Source organism: Nerophis ophidion, linkage group LG15 (genome assembly GCF_033978795.1).
Source record: "Nerophis ophidion isolate RoL-2023_Sa linkage group LG15, RoL_Noph_v1.0, whole genome shotgun sequence".
NCBI lineage: Eukaryota > Metazoa > Chordata > Actinopteri > Syngnathiformes > Syngnathidae > Nerophis > Nerophis ophidion.
Genome location: NC_084625.1, coordinates 8,753,269 through 8,773,284, shown reverse-complemented (window position 1 = coordinate 8,773,284; position 20,016 = coordinate 8,753,269). Strand labels below are relative to the sequence as shown.

Genomic DNA, 20,016 nt, shown 5'->3' with positions numbered 1-20,016 from the left:
TTTGACCCATCTGGACGTCTTCCAGGTTCGGGAAGCATTCTAGAACTTTGCCCTGGCATAGGTCCAGACGGTTTTTGTTTGCGCCAACGTTCCCAAAAGAGCCACAAAAGGTGGAACACTACCCTGGAAGGGGGATTAGGACCACCGAGTGAAAAGGTGACGCTGACAGACGTATGGTGGAGGGGGTTTCTGTTGGCCTGATCCAAAGGACAGGGGGGGGGTGGTTATTGGGGTATTTTTAGGATCCACGTTGATCATTTATTGTCTGACGTCCATGTCATTTTTTCTTCTACCTCACTGGAAGTGGACACCTGCCCGCCTTCGCTCTCCTTTTACACTCATAGCCGCACCCATTTCACCAGAGGTGGGCGGAGTCTGTTGATCCATGCGGCCACATTGGAGTGGACATCCCGCTGTCGAGGTCCGCTCACTCTCTTCTCCTTCGACCCCCCTTCCCGCACTCTCCGTCGTTTTGTCCTCGCAGCGCAAAGCGACATGGCCGACAAAGCACTGGGTGGCGATGACTCCGGGAGCATCGTGGCGCTGCTGGAGCGCGTGGCCGGCCTCATGGACAGCGTGCAGGTGACGCAGCAGCGCATGGAGGAGCGTCAGCTGGAGCTGGAGGGCACGGTGAAGAGCATCCAGGCCAACGTGCTCAAGCTGACCATGGAGCACGCCGCCAGCAGCAGCATGGTGGAGAGGCTCCTGGAGAAGACCCGCAAGGTCAGCAGACACGTCAAGGACGTGCGGGTCCGCGTGGAGAACCAGAACCTCCGTGTGAAAAAGGTGGAGGCCACCCAGGGAGACCTCCTGGCCAAGAACAAGTTCAGAGTGGTCATCTATCAGGTATGTTCCTCCTTTAAACCCCAGCTTAAGTTAAGCCACGGTTCTCCTTTCGTGTGATGACTTTGTATTGGTGACCATGACAACGTCATCACGAGAAATCTCAAAAGTTCCCAGTGGACATTCCTCTCCATCACCACACATGCTTATTCCTTGCATGAGAGTGTGCATGCTGCAGATCATAGATCTACAATACTCACACTTACTTCCATTCTTCCAACTTTTATCAAAAACTTTCAACAAGCTGTCACAAATTTGCACACAATTTGTGACTCTCTCCACTGTCAAATGTAGAAGGTCCCTAAAGAGGTGGAGCTAGAGCAGGGGCGTTTTAAGTGCGTAGCTCGCAGCTAATCATTTAAAGGCTGTGCCACATTTGGAAAATACTATTACAAAAAAAACATATAAACGTGCAATAAAAAAGCAAACAGGTGAAATCTAACAAGAATGTTGCAATATTGACACCAATAACACAAAGTTGTTTTTTTGAAAACTTTAAAACTACCATTGATTAAAAAAAAACTATAGTAATTAACTTATATTTGACAGATCTGAAGTTGATCTACAGATTTAGGGGTTTAAAGTAAAAAGAATGTTTACTGTTACATGACTTTTTGTTAACACTTTTATGAGTGTGGGCCTTTTGTATCCCAGAGTCTTTAAATGTCATTGTTCAAAAAATAATCAATTAAAAGCAATGTTTTTAGGGCTTTGAATATTTGGGCACCACACGATTCGATTAGATTCTTGGGGGTAATGATTCGATTCAGAATCAATTCTCGATTCAAAACGATTCTCAATTCAAAATCAATACTTTTTAAAATAACATTAGGTGCCTGTTCTACATTCTTCTATACAATATATAACAGCTCTGATCCATTTCTAAATTATTTAAAAGAAAACTGGTTTTGTTATCTGTGAATCTTTGGGCATGATTCGATTCGGTTCTTGGGGGCAATGATTCGATTCTCGAATCAAAATCAACACTTTTTTAATGATATACTGTGCCAGTTCTATGATTAACTTCATTCCTCCATTAAAAAGATAACAGTTCTGATAAATTCATATATTACTTAAAAGAAAAGTGGTTTTCGTTAACAAAATTCTACCCAAACATTTTATAAAGTCAAATACAAATAATGCAACAAGAGAAGTATCCAACACTTCTCTTTTGTAAAGTAAATTTGTACAGCAGATCTACATCAACAACATGATTTGTCTGAGTGGCTGGACAGGACAAATAGAAAAAAAAATAATAATAATAAATATTGATTTTTAAATTTTTGGAATAGATTAAGAATTTTTACAAATAAGAATTCACAAATATTCTGAAAATCAATTTTTTTTTGACACATGCATATCTTTGAAGTGCATAAAACATTAACTTTATGTCAACTGATAGATCTGAATTTGATCTATGGATAATTTAGGGTTTAAAGCAGTGGTTCTCAACCTTTTTTCAGTGATGTACTCCCTGTGAAAATTTTTTTAATTCAAGTACCCCCTAATCAGAGCAAAGCATTTTTGGTTAAAAAAAAAGAGATAAAGAAGTAAAATACAGCACTATGTCATCAGTTTCTGATGTATTAAATTGTATAACAATGCCAATAGTGTATACTTCTTCTCACTCCTTTTCAAATATGTAAAAAAAAAAAAAAAAAGTCGAATGCTCATTTGTTTTAGTTTTTTTTATTCTCCATTGTTTTCATTTTGTTATACTAGCTGTTAAGGCTATAGCACTATATTGGATCATGCTTGCTCTTGTTTTTTGTTTTTTTTGCATATTTGAAATAAAAATATATCAATCAATCAGAGAGGGAAGTCTGGGCTTCCCTGCTTAGGCTGCTGCCCCCGCGACCCGACCTCGGATAAGTGGAAGATGATGGATGGATGGATGGATGGATCAAAAATATTGCTCATTTGTAGTGGTCTTTCTTGAACTATTTGGAAAAAATATATAAAAATAACAACTTGTTGAAAAATAAACAAGTGATTCAATTATAAATAAAGATTTCTACACATAGAAGTAATCATCAACTTAAAGTGCCCTCTTTGGGGATTGTAATAGAGATCCATCTGGATTCATCAACTTAATTCTAAACATTTCTTCACAAAAAAGGAAATCTTTAACATCAATATTCATGGAACATGTCCACAAAAAATCTAGCTGTCAACACTGAATATTGCATTGTTGCATTTCTTTTCACAGTTTATGAACTTACATTCATATTTTGTTGAAGTATTATTCAATAAATATATTTATAAAGGATTTTTGAATTGTTTCTATTTTTGGAATATTTAAAAAAAAATCTCACGTACCCTTTGGCATACCTTCAAGTACCCCCAGGGGTACGCCTACCCCCATTTGAGAACCACTGGTTGAAAGTAATAATTAAAAAAAACACTTTAATGACTGACATTCTATTGGGCACCTGGGACCTATAATGTTCAGCAAAATTGAGGGAAGCCCTAACGATGATAATAAATATTATATTTGGTTTTGAAAATGGAAAAAAATCTAAATGTCCCATGCTTTAATTTTTTGGTGTGTGGCCCTCAGTAGAAAAAGTTTGAACAACCCTGAGCGAGAGGCTCTGAGGTCGGTTGATTGGTCAAGGGAGAGCGAAATTGAGGAGGTATTATTGTTGTAAATTTGTTTTGGTAATTAATTTGAGGAGAAATCAACTGTTCCTTTGCCTTAAGTTTGCTTTGCTTAATTATAGAATAATTAGGTTTAAAATAAGTCAGTCATATGTCCCTAATTAGGTGACAGAACCAGCCGAGCCCAGACAGAACTGGTTATTCTCAGTTCAAAACCGTTTCCTATTTAGTGGCCAGCTTCTCTCAGGTCAGACCCACTGGCGAGGGGTCATGGCATACGTGGCCTGCTCACCTTTGACCCTGACACATCGTTCCAAAGCTAAAAGTCATTTAACCCATGATGACGTCAGTAAGACACACATGCTAGCTACTAGCTCACTAACAGGCGACATGTGCTTATTACAGGTTGGCTTAGCCTTAGCGCCAAAACCCAGGGTGCTGAGCGGCACAGCAAGCAGAGCAAAGTTCTGTCACGCCACATGAACCCAGGATTCGCTTGCACTTCGGGTCCAATGTAACCTGATCGCCCAGCGCCGTGGCTGCTCGTCGATATGTTTAGCTTACTGCAGCCTAGCGCTGAGCTTCACTAACAGCTGCTGAACTTTATTTAGGGAGGCGGGATCAAGACGAGCACGCCACTTTGACATCCTAACCGCCAAGTCAAGCCCTTTTTCTATCGCAGATAAAGTTTTGTCCGAGATATTGTGTCCAAACGTTGTTGTGCTAATACACTTGAACAGGGTTTCTTGCAGGGATCAGCAAATCTAATTCAATGCGATTTAATGCCTTTCTTACATCCAGTTCAGTTCAAATGATTCATTTGATTTCAATAAAAAAAAAGCAATGCACATATTTCCGTTTTCGGCATTAGCAATAATGCATTTACACAAATGCATAGCGGAAGTTATACCACAAGCTCAGAAGTAAAAAATACTTATCGCCTCGCCCTTTTTTATAGAGTCACATTACATAACAGCTGTGGATTGCTTGCATGAGCAATGAACACCACCAGTTGTTACAGAAGTCAATATCAAATTCACAATAACTGTACAATCTCATTTATTACCTTGTCATATTATCTTCGGATTTAAAAGACACAAATATTTGCCACTTAAAACAAATTTTATGCCAATGTCCTACTGCAGATAGTTATTAAATATAGTCAAAATTATCTATATAACCTACAATTATCCATATAAACTTACAGGGGTGTCCAACCTTTTTCCACTGAGGGCCGCAGACTGAAAAAACAAAGCATGCGGTGGACATTTTTATATTTTTCCTTTTTAAAACCAATACAATAGTCGTTTTTTTACCTTTATGGCTTTCCTCAAGTTTGGTTCCGAGTCATAAAAATGTTAGAAATAAGTCATAAATTATTATTTTTTTCATTTAATGCTTGAATCTTGAGATCAACTTCAGGTCTGTCTGTTATAACGTTTTTTTAATTATGTTTTTATGTTTATGCCCTTTATGTCAAAACCCTTATTTATATGGCAAACACACAAACTATGCAACATTTTCCCCCAAAACACTTCATAGTGCACGGGTCGGGAACCTTTTTGGCTGAGAGAGCCAAGAATCCAAATATTTTTTAAATGTATTTCCGTAAGAGCCATATAACATTTTTTTCAATACTGAACACAACTAAACGCGTGCATTTTTAAGTAAGACCAACATTTGTAGAGTATAACAGGTCTCCTATTTGTTGTAATAAAATTTTAATCTGAGGCTAACTGTGGAGGGGGCGTGGTATGCGGGCCTGCAGCGAAGCGGGGTGTGCCAGGACCATAGATGGCCCACCTGGGCCTTGTTATCCAATCACCTGTCGCTCTGTTATAAGCAGCAGCCAGGAAGAGAGACGGGGTTGGGGCTGGAGCCAGAGCGCGAGCGAGAAGGAAAGAGAAAAAGACAATTGCTGGAAAGCAACTGAGAGTCTTATTTAAAAATAAAACAATATTTAAACCCTGAAACAGGCTTTCATGTCGGTGCTTGGTGGTCTGAAAAACTCCCAGGATTGCAAGCCCCACATTAACCAATAATAAATAAATAACTTCTTACCATTATGCAACTTCTTCATGGATGGATTAAAAATGAAAGTTTTATATTTTGAACGTTATTTTTAACACTGTGATTACAAGTGGAATTATTCGTTACTTATCGTTTTCAGCAATGTCAGCTCAGATTTATCCGAGCCAGATGCAGACATCAAAAGAGCCACATCTGGCTCTAGAGCCATAGGTTCCCTACCCCTGTCATAGTGGAATATTTGATGTGAAGTAATTGGAACCTTCGATAGGTCAATAAATAATAACAATAAAAAAAGAATAAGTGTTGAAACAAAGCCAAATTTATATTTAATATTTTTTTAACATTTAACGCTGAAGTCTGTAGATCTCTTGATAATAAGATTTTATATATTTTTTCATATTTCTTTGGTTTTTTTTGATGCCCTTTTTGTGAAAGAAAACTTTGTTTCGCACAAAATATGCAATATTATCCCCGCCAAAATATTTGAAAGTGTAATTGTTCCAGTAAAGTAATTGGAGCCTTCAGCAGGGCAATAACAGTTTCGTGTTATTAGTGTCAAAATTGCAACTTTTTCATGTTAAATGTCACTGTTTACTCTTTTATTACACTCTTTTATGTTTTAAATTTTTATTATAGTATTTTTTTAGAATGGGCCGTGGGCCATTGACAAATTAGCTGGGGGCCACAAAGGGCCCTCGGGCCGCACTCTGGACACACCTGACCTACACAAACCACCTAGTGGTTCAAGTGTCCGCCCTGATATCGGTAGGTTGTGAGTTCAAACCCTAAGCCGATTCATACCAAAGACTATAAAAATGGGACCTGTTACCTCCCTGTTTGCTACTCAGTATCATGGGTTGGAATTGGGGGTTAAATCACCAAAAATGATTCCCGAGCGCGGCCACCGCTGCTGCTCACTGCTCCCCTCACCTCCCAGAGGGTGAACAAGGGGATGGGTCAAATGCAGAGGACAAATTTCAATGACAATCATTGGTACTTTAACTTTAAAAAACAAAAAATTAAAGAATTTGACAACAATAATCTTAAATGGTTGAGAAGTTTACATTAACTGTTTACTCTCTACTGCAGGGGTCGGGAACCTTTTTGCCTGAGAGAGCCATGAAAGCCTAATATTTAAAAATGTATTTCTGTGAGAGCCATATAATATTTTTTAACACTAAATACAACTAAATGCGTGCATTTTTAAGTAAGACCAACATTTTTAGAGTATAATAAGTCTCTTGTTCTTTTTGATAACATTGTTATTCTGAAGTTAACCGATAATAAATAAAATACTTCTTACCATTAATGCGACTTCTAGAAAAACGGATGGATGGATTAAAATACATGAGAATGTTCAACATTTTCAACGTTATTTTTAACACTGATTACCTGCGGAATTATTCATTACTTAGGGTGTTAAGCAATGTCAGCTAAGATTTATCTGAGGGCCAGATGCAGTCATCAAAAGAGCCACATCTAGAGCCATAGGTTCCCTACCCCTGCTCTACTGTTTAATCTGAGAATGTATTTTCATTTTATTGTAGTGGTCGCAGAAGTTGCTTTGTTGTCCACGCCAAAGAAATTTGGCACCAATAACTGTTGACCGCTTTTATTTGCCGAAATGTGATGAGCTAATAGCATGTGATTTGACCGCATGACATTTTTTTTATACCTCTGGACATCATATTTAAACGTTTTTTTATTGCCATTTATAGCCTTAGTTTTCGCAAAATCAACTTAATGACTATTTAATCCAGTCTTTCTCAAACTGTGGGGCGGGCCCCCCTGGGGGGGGACGGTGCAATGTCAGGGGGGGCGCGTAAATCGGTTCGCAGCCAAGTGTGAAGCGACCGGAATAAGAATCAGCACCTCTAAGTCCGAGTCCATGGTTCGTGCCTGGAAAAGGGTGGAGTGCCATCTCCGGGTAGGGGAGGAGACCCTGCCCCAAGTGGAGGAGTTCAAGTACCTCGGAGTCTTGTTCACGAGTGGGGGAAGAGTGGATCGTGAGATCGACAGGCGGATCGATGCGGCGTCTTCAGTAATGCAGACGTTGTACCAATCCGTTGTAGTGAAGAAGGAGCTGAGCCGGAAGGCAAAGCTCTTAATTTACCGGTCGATCTACGTTCCCATCCTCATCTATGGTCATGAGCTTTGGGTCATGACCGAAAGGATAAGATCACGGGTACAAGCGGCCGAAATGAGTTTCCTCCACTGGGTGGTGGGGCTCTCCCTTAGAGATAGGGTGAGAAGCTCTGTCATCCGGGAGGAGCTCAAACTAAAGCCGCTGCTCCTTCACATCGAGAGGAGCCAGATAAGGTGGTTCGCGCATCTGGTCAGGATGCCACCCGAACGCCTCCCTAGGGAGGTGTTTAGGGCACGTCCAACCGGTAGGAGGCCACGGGGAAGACCCAGGACACATTGGAAAGACGATGTCTCTGTAGCTGGACGAAGTGGCTGGGGAGAGCAAAGTCTGGGCTTCCCTGTTTAGGCTGCTGCCCCCGCGACCCGACCTCGGATAAGCGGAAGAAGATGGATGGATGGGATGGTGCGTAACTTCGGGGAAAATGCTTTTTCTGTTGTACCAGAATATGATGTGCGTATGCTGCACTTGGCTTCACTGTAACCACGATGGGGGACGAGGAAATACTGGTGTGTGGTATCCTTTATTTTTGATAAGCTTACAATGTTATGCAGAGGTATTGTCATAACAAATTTATAGCCAAAATATACTATTTTTTGTCATTATGGAGACAAAATATTTTCTTCTTCCTGGGGGGGTGTAACAGAAAATATTTGAGAAGCACTGATTTAATCTAAGAATTTTTTTTCTTTTTCTGTAGTGGTGGCAGAAATTTCCCTGTTGGTCACGCCCAAAAAATTTGTACCCGTGAAAGATGCTGTTTGCAACTTCCTTCCATTTTCTACCGCTTATTCCCTTTTGGGGTCGCGGGGGGCGCTGGCGCCTACCTCAGCTACAATCGGGCGGAAGGCGGGGTACACCCTGGACAAGTCGCCACCTCATCGCAGGGCCAACACAGATAGACAGACAACATTCACACTCACATTCACACACTAGGGACCATTTAGTGTTGCCAATCAACCTATCCCCAGGTGCATGTCTTTGGAAGTGGGAGGAAGCCGGAGTACCCGGAGGGAACCCACGCATTCACGGGGAGAACATGCAAACTCCACACAGAAAGATCCCGAGCCTGGATTTGAACCCAGGACTGCAGGAACTTCGTATTGTGAGCCAGACGCACTAACCCCTCTTCCACCGTGAAGTGGCAGTAACAGTAACATTTTCCTCCCAGTAACATTTTTTAAAGCAAAAAATACAGCAATGACACCACCGGCTTGCTTATGTTACCGTTAGTGGTTTAACAGAACTCATTTTGTTTGACGGTTGTCTATATCTTTCCCAATTACAAAGTTTATGTAATAAAATGTATAACCGGCCCGAATAAAAGGATTTGTGTTTATGACGGTCAATCACCCGGTCTCGCCAACACAAATATGCACGGAGCGCAAGCACAAATACAAAAGCAGTCCAAGAGAAGCAACAAACAATTTGCGGTCATGTTTTTGTTATGATTGATTATACATTCAATGACAGCTAACGCTAGCTATTCAAACTGCTAATATTAGCTAACAACACCTAAAGCCAATGCGTGTGCATGAGCTAGGTATGAGAAGCCATGAGAGGGCGGGATATACTGTGTGAAATACATTGGAAAGTTGGCGCCATCTTGACATCTGTGTAAATGTTGCCAACATACATGTTTTTAATGTCTCTGTACATCAAATTAATCCATCCATTTTTCTACCCCTTGTCCCGTTGGGGGTTGCGGGGTGTGCTGGAGCCTATCTCAGCTGCATTCGGGCGGAAGGCGGGGTACATCAAATTCAATGCTTTTTAATGCCATTTAAGGCCCTAATTTTTGCAAAATCAATTGAATGACTTTTTAATTCTAATTCATTAGAAGTGGCTCAAAAGACTGTTTAATCCAGGCCTCGGGAACCTTTTTGGCTGAGAGAGCCATGAAAGCCAAATATTTTAAAATGTATTTCTGTGAGAGCCATATCATATTTTTTAACACGGAATACAACTAAATGCGTGCATTTTTAAGTAAGACCAACCTTTTTAGAGTATAATAAGTTTCTTATTCTTTTTAATAAGATTGTTATTTTGAGGCTAACCAATAATAAATAAAATACTTCTTAATTCACCTTCTTGAAATGTTCGGGTGGAAAACTGACGGATGAATTAAAATGCATGAGAATGTTTTATATTTTTAACGTTGTTTTTAACACTTTAACGCGTACCATGAATTGATTTACGTGAACCCCGACTTAAACAAGTTGAAAAACATATTTGGGTGTTACCATTTAGTGGTCAATTGTACGGAATATGTACTGTACTGTGCAATCTACTAATAAAATGTTTAATCAATCAATCAAAACTGTTGTTACCAGCGGAATTATTCATTACTTATCGTGTGAAGCAATGTCAGCTAAGGTCTACCTGAGAGCCAGATGCAGTCATCTTAAGAGTGAAGTGAAGTGAATTATATTTATATAGCGCTTTTTCTCTAGTGACTCAAAGCGCTTTACATAGTGAAACCCAATATCTAAGTTACATTCTAACCAGTGTGGGTGGCACTGGGAGCAGGTGGGTAAAGTGTCTTGCCCAAGGACACAACGGCAGTGACTAAGATGGCGGGTGCGGGAATCGAACCTGCAACCCTCAAGTTGCTGGCACGGCCGCTCTACCAACCGAGCTAAACCGCCCCATTTGGCTCGAGAGCCATAAATTCCCTACCGCTGGTTTAATCTGAGAATTTATTTATATTTTCTTATTTTTCTGTGGAGACAGCAGCAGTTGCAAAAAAATTTGGCACAAAATCTATTAATTACTTTTAATTTCCCCTAATTAGAATTGACTCACAAGAGTGTTTAATTTGACAATTTATTTTTCTTTTTTTCTTTGGCGGTAGCAGCAGCTGGCAGTTGTGGTGGTGACAGCAGAAGTTGCAAAGAAATTTGGCACCGGTAACTGCTGCCTACCTTTAATCGCCGACATGTCATTAGCTAATTGCATGTGATTTCCCGCCATACATTTTTTTTAATGCTTATTAAATGTGAATTAATTTTTGTAAAAGCAATTGAATGGCTTTTAATGCTTTTTAATGACCCGTGGAAACAATGTTGAAGGTAGAGGTGGGTCCATTTGCATAAGTGAAGTGAAGTGAATTATACTTATATAGCACTTTTTCTGTAGTGACTCAAAGCGCTTTACATAGTGAAACCCAATATCTAAGCTACATTTAAAGCAGTGTGGGTGGCACTGAAAGAAGGTGGGTAAAGTGTCTTGCCCAAGGACACAACGGCAGTGACGGATGGCGGAAGCGGGGATCGAACCGGCAACCCTCAAGTTGCTGGCACGGCCACTCCACCAACCGAGCCATACCGCCACAATCGAAAGTCCCTTAATAAAAGCCACATTGTTATGGTACTTTCTGCAGAGCCACTATAAGAGGAAATACAGCACTTCATCTAAGCACACACTCCACCAGTACAAGCGTGTGACAACTTGTAAAAAAATATACATCTCTTTAAATTCACACTTGACCCATATATATCGGCGCAATCGTAAGCATGACCAGATGCCAGCGTTAGTTTTGTGAACATCAAACACAACACTAATCACACACAAACTGGCCGTTTCAATTTGGCGTATCCCCACACGCCTACTCAGCGTTTCCAAGGCGTATACGCGTGGAAGGGTGCAAAATTGAGACAGGGCCTTCTTTCCTACCACAATGTTTTTTTCTCGGTAAATGTTGATCTCGGCAAAGTACAAACGTGAGATGGATCGTTCATTGATGCATCTCCCGCAAGAGTCTTTGCTTCAACACAAAAGGGACAAAAGAAAGGACAACAACTATTTACATCAGGGGTCTCAAACTCAATTCACCTGGGGGCCACTGGATACAGAAACTGGGTGAGGCTGGGCCGCAAGAAAAGATTTCTTAAAAAAATCTTACATGCATTTTTTAATGAATTCACCTACTTTGAATGGCTTTCCCGCCCTAGCAACATACTTGCCAACCCTCGTGATCTTTCCGGGAAACACCCGAATATCGGTGCCCCTCCCGACAATCTCCCGGGGCGATCATTCTCCCGGTTTTTACCAGGACAACAATATTAAGGGCGTGCTGTGATGGCACGGCCTTTAACGTACTCTACAACCTGTCGTTTCGTCCGCTTTTCCACCATTCAGACAGTGTGCCGGCTCAGTCACATATTGTTTGAAGCTTCTGCAGACCCACGGAAGTGACTGAAAGACATACTTGGTCAACAGCCATACAGGTCACACAGAGTGGCCGTATAAACAACTTTATCACTGTTACAAATATGCGCCACACTGTGAACCCACACCAAACAAGATTGACAAACACATTTTGGGAGAACATCCGCACCGTAACACAACATAAACACAACAGAACAAATACCTAGAATCCAATGCAGCCATAACTCTTCCGGGCTACAATAGGGGGCGGGGTTGGGGACTCGGGGATGTATATTGTAGCCCGGAAGAGTTAGGGCTGCATGGGATTCTGGGTATTTGTTCTGTTGTGTTTATGTCGTGTTACGGTGCCGATGTTCTCCCAAAATGTGTTTGTCATTCTTGTTTGGTGTGGGTTCACAGTGTGGCACATATTTGTAACAGTGTTAAAGTTGTTTATACGGCCAGTTTCGGTGTGACCTGTGTGACTGTTGATCAACTATGTCTTACAGTCGCTTACTGCGTTTACAGAAGTTAAATACAAAAAGTGGCTGGGCTGGCACGCTGTTTTGAACAGATTGTAGAGGACGTTAAAGGCGGTGCCTTATCGGTGCCCCCTTAATATTGTTGTTTGGATGAAGTTCGGGAGAATGATTACCCCTGGAGTGGCACTGAAAATTGGGAGTCTCACGGATAAATCGAGGGCAAACAAGTATGACGCTATAAAGTGCCTTTCATTTAAAATTTGCGAGCCGCACTAACATTAATTTTTCATATTAAGGTTTCGGGCCGCAAAATAACGTCTCGCGGGCCGCGTGTTTGAGTATACTGATTTCCGTCGTGCAGCAGCGCAAGTGAGAAAACCTTTACATCTTTGTGTTTCTCTTCAGTTCTGAGCTAAGTTAGCGCTTCCAACATTCACATCCCCCCGACATCTCAATGTCCCTGACACCGGCTACCATGGCTTACTCCTCTTGCTAAGTCACTTTTTTTATGTACAAGTGCATGTAAAAAAAAGTGGACCAGCAGATCGGAACCGTGCTGGTGCTACTGTGCTTGCCGGGTTAGCATGGCCCCCTCATAGTTCAGCCAGTTAGGTCACAACTTCTGACGCTGCTTTGTTTTTGTTTTTCAGGGTGATCAGGAAGTGAGGGCTGTCAATGAGCCAGCAGAACAAGGTGCAGGCGGCGAGGACGAATCCAACAAGTTTGAGCTCCCACCCGACTCCGATGAGGAGTACATGGTGGTAGAGGAGGTGGACTCGGCATCGGCCGGGCGCATGAAGAAGTCGGGCCTGACGCGTATCGAGAGCTTCAAGGCTACCTTCTCCAAGGAGAACATGAGCAAGACCCGCGAGAACCTGGGCACCAAAGTCAACAAGCTGGGCGAGCGCATCGTGACGGCCGAAAGACGTGAGAAGATCCGCCAGTCGGGCGAGCGGCTGAAGCAGACCATTGCCAAAGGAGTCCCGGCCAAGCTCAACCTGAAAAAGGAGAGAACTGTGGCCGAAGGACAAGAAGGGGCTGAGGGCGCAGAGGGAGGCGCGCCCGTCCCGCCTCCCAAGGGCCGACGCAGCACCCCGGACGTCGCCAAGGCGGAAGGCGGAACCGAGGAGTCTGAGGTTCCTGTGTACGACATGAAGCAGCTGTCGTAGCCGACGAAGCGCAGAGCGAGTGATGAGAACAAGGAAGACGAAGGATTGGAAGAAGCTAGCGGCCGGCAGGACGTTAAAAATCTAAAATGATCCGGTGAGAGTTTCTGGACAGTCTTGATCGAATCAGCCTCCGTGTTGACTTTGACAAGAGCAGTATTGTTTCTACGCCGACGCTGGCTGTGCATGTCGATGGCTCGGACCCGCTGCAGGAGAACAACACGAGGGCGGTCTGTTTGTGTACCGGGATGAAAATGAAAGTGAAGCTGAATAAATCGGAGCTGGAAGCAACAATCAGGCTTTTTGTTGATGTGTGATCACACCTTCCTGGACACGCTCTGTTCGCATTAGCATGGAGCTCGAGGTTGCTTGACAATAAAAGCAATGCATTAACTAACTAAAACGAGTGGAATGACAATGACGTGACTGACTTGAATTTCATTTAACACGTGTGACTTAAACTAACTGTTCTTTGATGAAGCAACTGTTTTCTATGTATTTAACAAAATAAAAGTTCACCTTCATCTACAAATCCACTGACTTGTTACTAATTATGATTGAAACATTTTGACTCAGAAAAACACTCGATGGAAGCTTTATAACGATAGGCTTTTTTATTTGCCAATTTGTTAACTACTCGACTAGATTTAAAAAATAAATGATTTCACTAATGCTCTATTTAAGTTCTATCGTCATATTGTTTCAATTGCGATTGACCTGCACACCAGCAGGGGGCAGCAGCTGCAGTGACTCACTGTCGCCTCTCTAGGAACTCAATGGTATTACAAGACAAGATAATGGACTAACTGATCATTAATAAAAGTTACTTGCAGTCGCAGAGCAGGGCGGCGCCGCGCAGTGTCCAGTGCTCGGGCGGCTGGACGCTCCTCAGCTGCAGCGAGAAGATGAAGTTGAGGTCGGTGCGCCGAGGCTTCTTGTAGAGTGGACACGAGTACAAGCAAACCCCGCCGGCGGGCTGACGCCTGCTGTCCGCCGTGTTTGCTGAGTTGATGGCGTAGACATGGACCACGGGAAGCGGAGTGAAGAGGACCTGACCGCGGCAGAGAGGCTCATTAGTTCTTTACTGCGGCTTTAACCGGCGCACTTACCTTGGGAGGGGCTTCTGTAAGTTTGGCACCACGCCGATCCCATCCAGCACCTTCCAGAAACAGACCATATATGTAGACTCCGCCCACATCCTCAGCAGGAGGAGCTGAAACATCCTCCCGCATCATCTTGGTGACATCGTTGCTAAGGGCGACTGTATCCAAGGCCCAGCCCCTGGACAAGTTGGAACGTGTCGTCTCCTGACGCATGGCGGTCAAGAAGCCCTTAAGACATAAACGACCAATCAGGAGCCGTAACTTCCGCGTCCGTCATCTCACTCGACTCACCTGCGGGTTAAAGAAGCCTGTGAGCCAGAACTGGAGGGGCCGCCCGGCGCTGATCCAGCTTGAGAGCTGCTGGTTCCTCTCCAGAAGCTCACTGTACCAGAAGCCCAGCGAGGCCGACGCCCAGCTGAGCCGCTGCCAAGCGCTGGGAATGCGAGCGTCGAACATGCAGTCCAGAGCGTCACGTAGGTCTTCTGACATAATGATGGTTCCTGCGGCAGGAAGAGGCGGGTCTTAAAGGCCTACTAAAATGAGCTTTTCTTACTTGAACGGGGATAGCAGGTCCATTCTATGTGTCATACTTGATCCTTTCACGATATTGCCATATTTTTGCTGAAAGGATTTAGTAGAGAACATCGACGATAAAGTTTGCAACTTTTGGTCGCTAATAAAAAAGCCTTGCCTTTACCGGAAGTAGCAGACGATGTGCGCGTGACGTCACGGGTTGTGGAGCTCCTCACATCCGAACATTGTTTATAATCATAGCCTCCAGCAGCAAGAGCTATTCGGACCGAGAAAGCGACGATTTCCCCATGAATTGAAAGATTTGTGGATGAGGAACGTTAGAGTGAGGCACTAAAAAAAAGAAAAATCGACTGCTCCGGGCGGCGGCAGTGGGTGCATTTCAGATGTAATTAGACACATTTACTAGGATAATTCTGTAAAATCACCTATGTGCTTATTGTGTTAATCATATTTTAGTGAGATTATACTGTCATACCTGAAAGTCAGATGGCTGCGGTGAACACCAGTGTGTCTGAGAGAAGCCGAGGAGCCAAGATCACAGCTGCCTTTTTGACAGCTACAGGAGGAGATCCCATAATCCACCGAAGTCTCCGGTAAGAGCTGACTTAATATCACAATTTTCCCATCCAAAAACTTGCTGGTTGACGTAGAGAAATAATGTTCGCTTGACCGCTCTGTGTTAAAGCTTCACAACAAACAAAGAAACACCGGCTGTGTTTCGGTGCTAAAGGCAGCTGCAATCCACCGCTTTCCACCAACAGCATCCTTATTTATTGTCTCCATTATTAATTGAACAAAATGCAAAAGATTCAGCAACACGGATGTCCAAATCACTGTGTAATTATGCGATGAAAAGAGACGACTTTTAGCCGTAAGTGGTACTGGGCTAATATGTCCGCTACAACCCGAGACGTCCCAAACACGCGTCATCATACATTCCGCGACGTTTTCAACAAGAAACTCGGCGGGAAATTTAAAATTGTAATTTAGTAAACTAAAAAGGCCGTATTGGCATGTCTCGTCGGGACCCAGAATGGACCGCTCGCCTGTGTATCAGTTGGGAACATCTCTACGCTGCTGATCCGCCTCCGCTTGGGATGGTTTCCTGTGGACGGGACTCTCGCTGCTGTCTTGGATCCGCTTTGAACTGAACTCTCGCGGCTGTGTTGGAGCCACTATGGATTGAACTTTCACAGTATCATGTTAGACCCGCTCGACATCCATTGCTTTCGGTCCCCTAGAGGGGGGGGGGGTTGCCCACATCTGAGGTCCTCTCCAAGGTTTCTCATAGTCAGCATTGTCACTGGCGTCCCACTGGATGTGAATTCTCCCTGCCCACTGGGTGTGAGTTTTCCTTGTCCTTTTGTGGGTTCTTCCGAGGATGTCGTAGTCGTAATGATTTGTGCAGTCCTTTGAGACATTTGTGATTTGGGGCTATATAAATAAACATTGATTGATTGATTGATGTGTTGCAATGTTAATATTTCATCATTGATGTAGAAACTATCAGACTGCGTGGTCGCTAGTAGTGGCTTTCAGTAGGCCTTTAACGACATAGTGTGTGACATAAGTGTGTGTCTGTGTGACTGACCGTCAATAGCCAGCTTGAGGTCAGTGAGCGTGCGCCGTACGCTGCTGATGACTTGCTGCATGCGGTCTACTTCCTGTCGAAGAAAGATGTTCATCGGCTGGAGAGGGCCCATCTTCTGAAGCTGACCTTTAACCTTTAAACGACAGCCTCATCAGCGTCATCATGTGACAAACAAGGAGCACCAATCAGCTGCAGGCTCTCACCTCATGTGACACGTAGTCAGGCGGCAGCTTGTCCAGCATCTCATTGGCTAAGCGCAGCACGCTGGACTCCCGCGTCTCCCCGCTCCCGCCCCCTGTGTCTTTAGGTTGGATGTTGATGATGGTGCTAAGCGCCTCATTGGCCAGCTTGTTCTGGTAGGTGATGTCCGCGTTGGGGTGGAGTCCAAACACCTGCAACACAGGAAAAATGAATAAAAACCTCCATCCCAAGTAAAGTGGGTGTGTCCTGACCTCAGGTGTGTCAACCAGGGGGAGGGCCTCGACGTGCTGCAGGACGTCCTGCACCGTCTTGGCCTTGGCGGGGATGCTGTATCCCCGGTAGAAGCAGAACTCGTCGCTGAAGGTGTTCTCGCCAAACCAGACCCGAGTGAAAGTGTTCAGGAGACGTTTGTCCAGGTCGTCTGTCACACGGCCGCCGTATTGGACTTCACCTGAAGGCGGCATGAACTCAAGTCAGGTGGATGTGTGTGGACCAGGGTCGTTCATGTCTCACCCAGCATGTAGCGCAGGCAGCTCCAGTTGACGCCCCTCTTGGCATCCAGCTCGTCCAAGTGGTTCTGGACAAACTGTACGCTGGACGTAAAGTCAGCCTGGTTGAACTCATAGGGAATGTTCCAGCCCAGAGGTCCAAACTTCCGGCGCTCCTGAAGACGGTTTAAGGTCAATGTTAAAGGGGAACTGCACTTTTTTTTTTTATGGGAATTGTGCCTATCATCTATAATCTTTTTGTAAGACAAGAACACATGTTTATCTTGTTTTGATTGCATTCTAACTCGTAAATAAACGCTAACAAAAGTCAGCTCACAATGGAGGTAATGGGATTGGCTTTTTTCTACCTGTAAATCGCTCTAAAAAGATTCAAAAACCTCCATCAAACATTTATTTGTAACAAAGTTACAGACACATTCGTAATAACACGTAATATTTACGTATTTTGCGCATTTTCAGCATACTTTGGCGTATTAATGTCACAGACGCATCACAACGTTCACTATTTAATTCAACAACAACAACACTACTAATCATTGCAAACTTCAGGAGAGACAACAGAGACTACTTTGGTACAAATGATGATCCAGAACATTATATTTTTGAGCCTGAATATACAGAGGATGAGCTTCAAATTTTAGAAGTTGTGATCTAAACAGATCCAGATTTAGTGAAACACTAAGCATCATGTCGCTGAATTGCTAAGTGCTGAACAAGAAATACAAACGAACATAATAAAAAACAATTACTTACTGTACAATGCCGACTGATGGGATGTTTATATCTTCACGTTTAGATGAAAAACTAATCATAATCCTCATGCAGGTACAACATTTTTCCTTAAAAAGGTGGACATAAACAAGCGTCTTTTGCTGTCTTTCTGACCATCTACAGGTCGAAGTCAAATATCAAATCTGACAAACATCTTCTAAAAAGTTGAGAAGCATGATTCACAATATAGAATTCGATTTTACCAACTTAGAGACGATGTGGTAGATGCTACTCAGTTCGTCAATACTGCAACTCTCTGTGATCACGGCGCTGCTAAAAAAGTTTATATATATACACATTACATATATAGTTCTATTATAACAATATCGCTAATACTCTGTAAATGTGACATACAAATGGAGTAAACTAGGTAGCTCTCTGTGATCACGGCTCCGCAAAAAAGGTTTTCTCTCTCTCTCTCTATATATATATCCATCCATTTTTTTACCACTTATTCCCTTTGAGGTCGCAGTGGGTGCTGGTGCCTATCTCAGCTACAATCGGGCGTTAGGCGGGGTACACCCTGGACAAGTTTCCACCTCATCGCAGGACCAACAGAGATAGACAGACAACATTCACACTCACATTCACACACTAGGGACCATTTAGTGTTGCCAATCAACCTATCCCCAGGTGCATGTCTTTGGAAGTGGGAGGAAGCCGAAGTACCCGGAGGGAACCCACGCAATCACGGGGAGAACATGCAAAATCCACACAGAATTGAACACCGGACTACTCAGGACCTTCGTATTTTGAGGCAGACGCACTAACCCCTGTTCCACCGTGCTGCCTTATATAAATATAAATATATATATATATATATATATATATATATAATATAAGATATATATAATGTATATCTTATCTATATAGTTCTATTATAGTAATATCCCTAATACTCGGTGAATGCAAAACACAAATGGAGTATTGTTGGCGGTTTTTGGATTATTTTTTAAAGGGCTTTATGTGCACAATAAATTTCTCCCATTATATTACATAACAGAATGCATAAAAAAGAAAAACATGTCTTCTTGTCTCACATAGAATTGTAATTGATAGGTAAAAATCCCCCAAAAAGACAAGGCTTACCTGCACAGTGGTGTGCAGGAAGGCGACGGCATACAGCAGGGGGCGCCACTGAGGCAGGCTACTGATCTCTAACTGGTCTTGAGTGACGCCACTGAAAGTCCTCTTCAGACCCGCCTTCATCCCTAATCAAGAATCATGAGGGAACGTGAAAAACCTGAAAGATGTGTTCTTCAATGAGGAGATTTTTACCGAGAGGAGGCTCGTTGGTGAACTTGATGGACGACTGAAGAAAACTGATGGGGAACCTGGGCAAAGACAAAGTCCACCAGAACAGCATTCAACTTGAAGGTCCATGCTGTGGTCTCACCTCGGGTGGACGTCCGTTGTCAGCCACACCCTAAAGTCCCTGTGGACACTCTCTGCTGTTGTCATGGTGACCGTCTCCAACAGCTCATCCAGAAAGTCCAGTCCCAGATGGCAGTTCTGGAGGAGGAGCCAGCCGCCGTCCGTCATGCTTTTGGCCAATAGCCTGCGAGCATGGACTTCCTGCCCTTGTCCCATGGAGATGGGACGGCACGGTGCTCCCTGCAGGTCCACAACAAAGTGATTCAAGGGTTGAAAATGTTTAAAATAAAGTATTTAGTTGTAATCTTGAGCACCTTTTGCTTGGCTAGTCGCTCAATGTTCTCTGTTGGGTCGGAACCCATCGAGAGAAGACAAACCATGGGAGTCCTGTTGTCGCTCTCTGCCAGCATGGCGTCCAGATCTAGGACCAAACCTTCGGCGTACTGCTGACCCAAAGACTGGGCGATGTAGCGCCGTGCCTGCACAACCAGTTAGTCATTGGCATCGTGACAAACCAC

General features: G+C 43.3%; 2 protein-coding genes across 2 annotated transcripts in view; one reads left to right on the top strand and one right to left on the bottom strand.

Annotated features, from left to right (window-relative positions):
• Window positions 1-380: 380 nt before the first annotated feature.
• LOC133569223 (caveolae-associated protein 4a-like) lies at window positions 381-13,947 on the top strand. The gene is made up of 2 exons (XM_061921452.1): window positions 381-846; window positions 12,900-13,947. Exons 1-2 carry the CDS (start codon window positions 496-498, stop codon window positions 13,416-13,418), a joined length of 870 nt encoding a protein of 289 aa, XP_061777436.1. The 5' UTR covers window positions 381-495; the 3' UTR covers window positions 13,419-13,947.
• Window positions 13,910-20,016, bottom strand: part of LOC133569901 (dynein axonemal heavy chain 5-like) — a 73,902-nt gene continuing 67,795 nt past the window's right edge. The window contains exons 85-95 of the mRNA XM_061922490.1: window positions 19,813-19,977; window positions 19,521-19,738; window positions 19,403-19,458; window positions 19,214-19,335; window positions 17,358-17,508; window positions 17,096-17,295; window positions 16,847-17,035; window positions 16,644-16,776; window positions 14,810-15,018; window positions 14,525-14,746; window positions 13,910-14,466 (exon numbers count right to left, since the gene is read on the bottom strand). Coding sequence (XP_061778474.1) covers window positions 14,239-14,466; window positions 14,525-14,746; window positions 14,810-15,018; window positions 16,644-16,776; window positions 16,847-17,035; window positions 17,096-17,295; window positions 17,358-17,508; window positions 19,214-19,335; window positions 19,403-19,458; window positions 19,521-19,738; window positions 19,813-19,977 — 1,893 coding nt within the window. The 3' untranslated portion in view covers window positions 13,910-14,238. The remainder of the gene's footprint in view (window positions 14,467-14,524; window positions 14,747-14,809; window positions 15,019-16,643; window positions 16,777-16,846; window positions 17,036-17,095; window positions 17,296-17,357; window positions 17,509-19,213; window positions 19,336-19,402; window positions 19,459-19,520; window positions 19,739-19,812; window positions 19,978-20,016) is intronic.

What these genes read in the sequence shown, in the direction of transcription:
- LOC133569223 (XM_061921452.1), top strand. Translation starts at nt 496, where the DNA reads ATGGCCGACAAAGCACTGGGTGGCGATGACTCCGGGAGCATCGTGGCG. An exon ending in TCAGAGTGGTCATCTATCAG is followed by an intron (nt 847 to 12,899) that starts GTATGTTCCTCC and finishes TTTGTTTTTCAG; the next exon opens with GGTGATCAGGAAGTGAGGGC.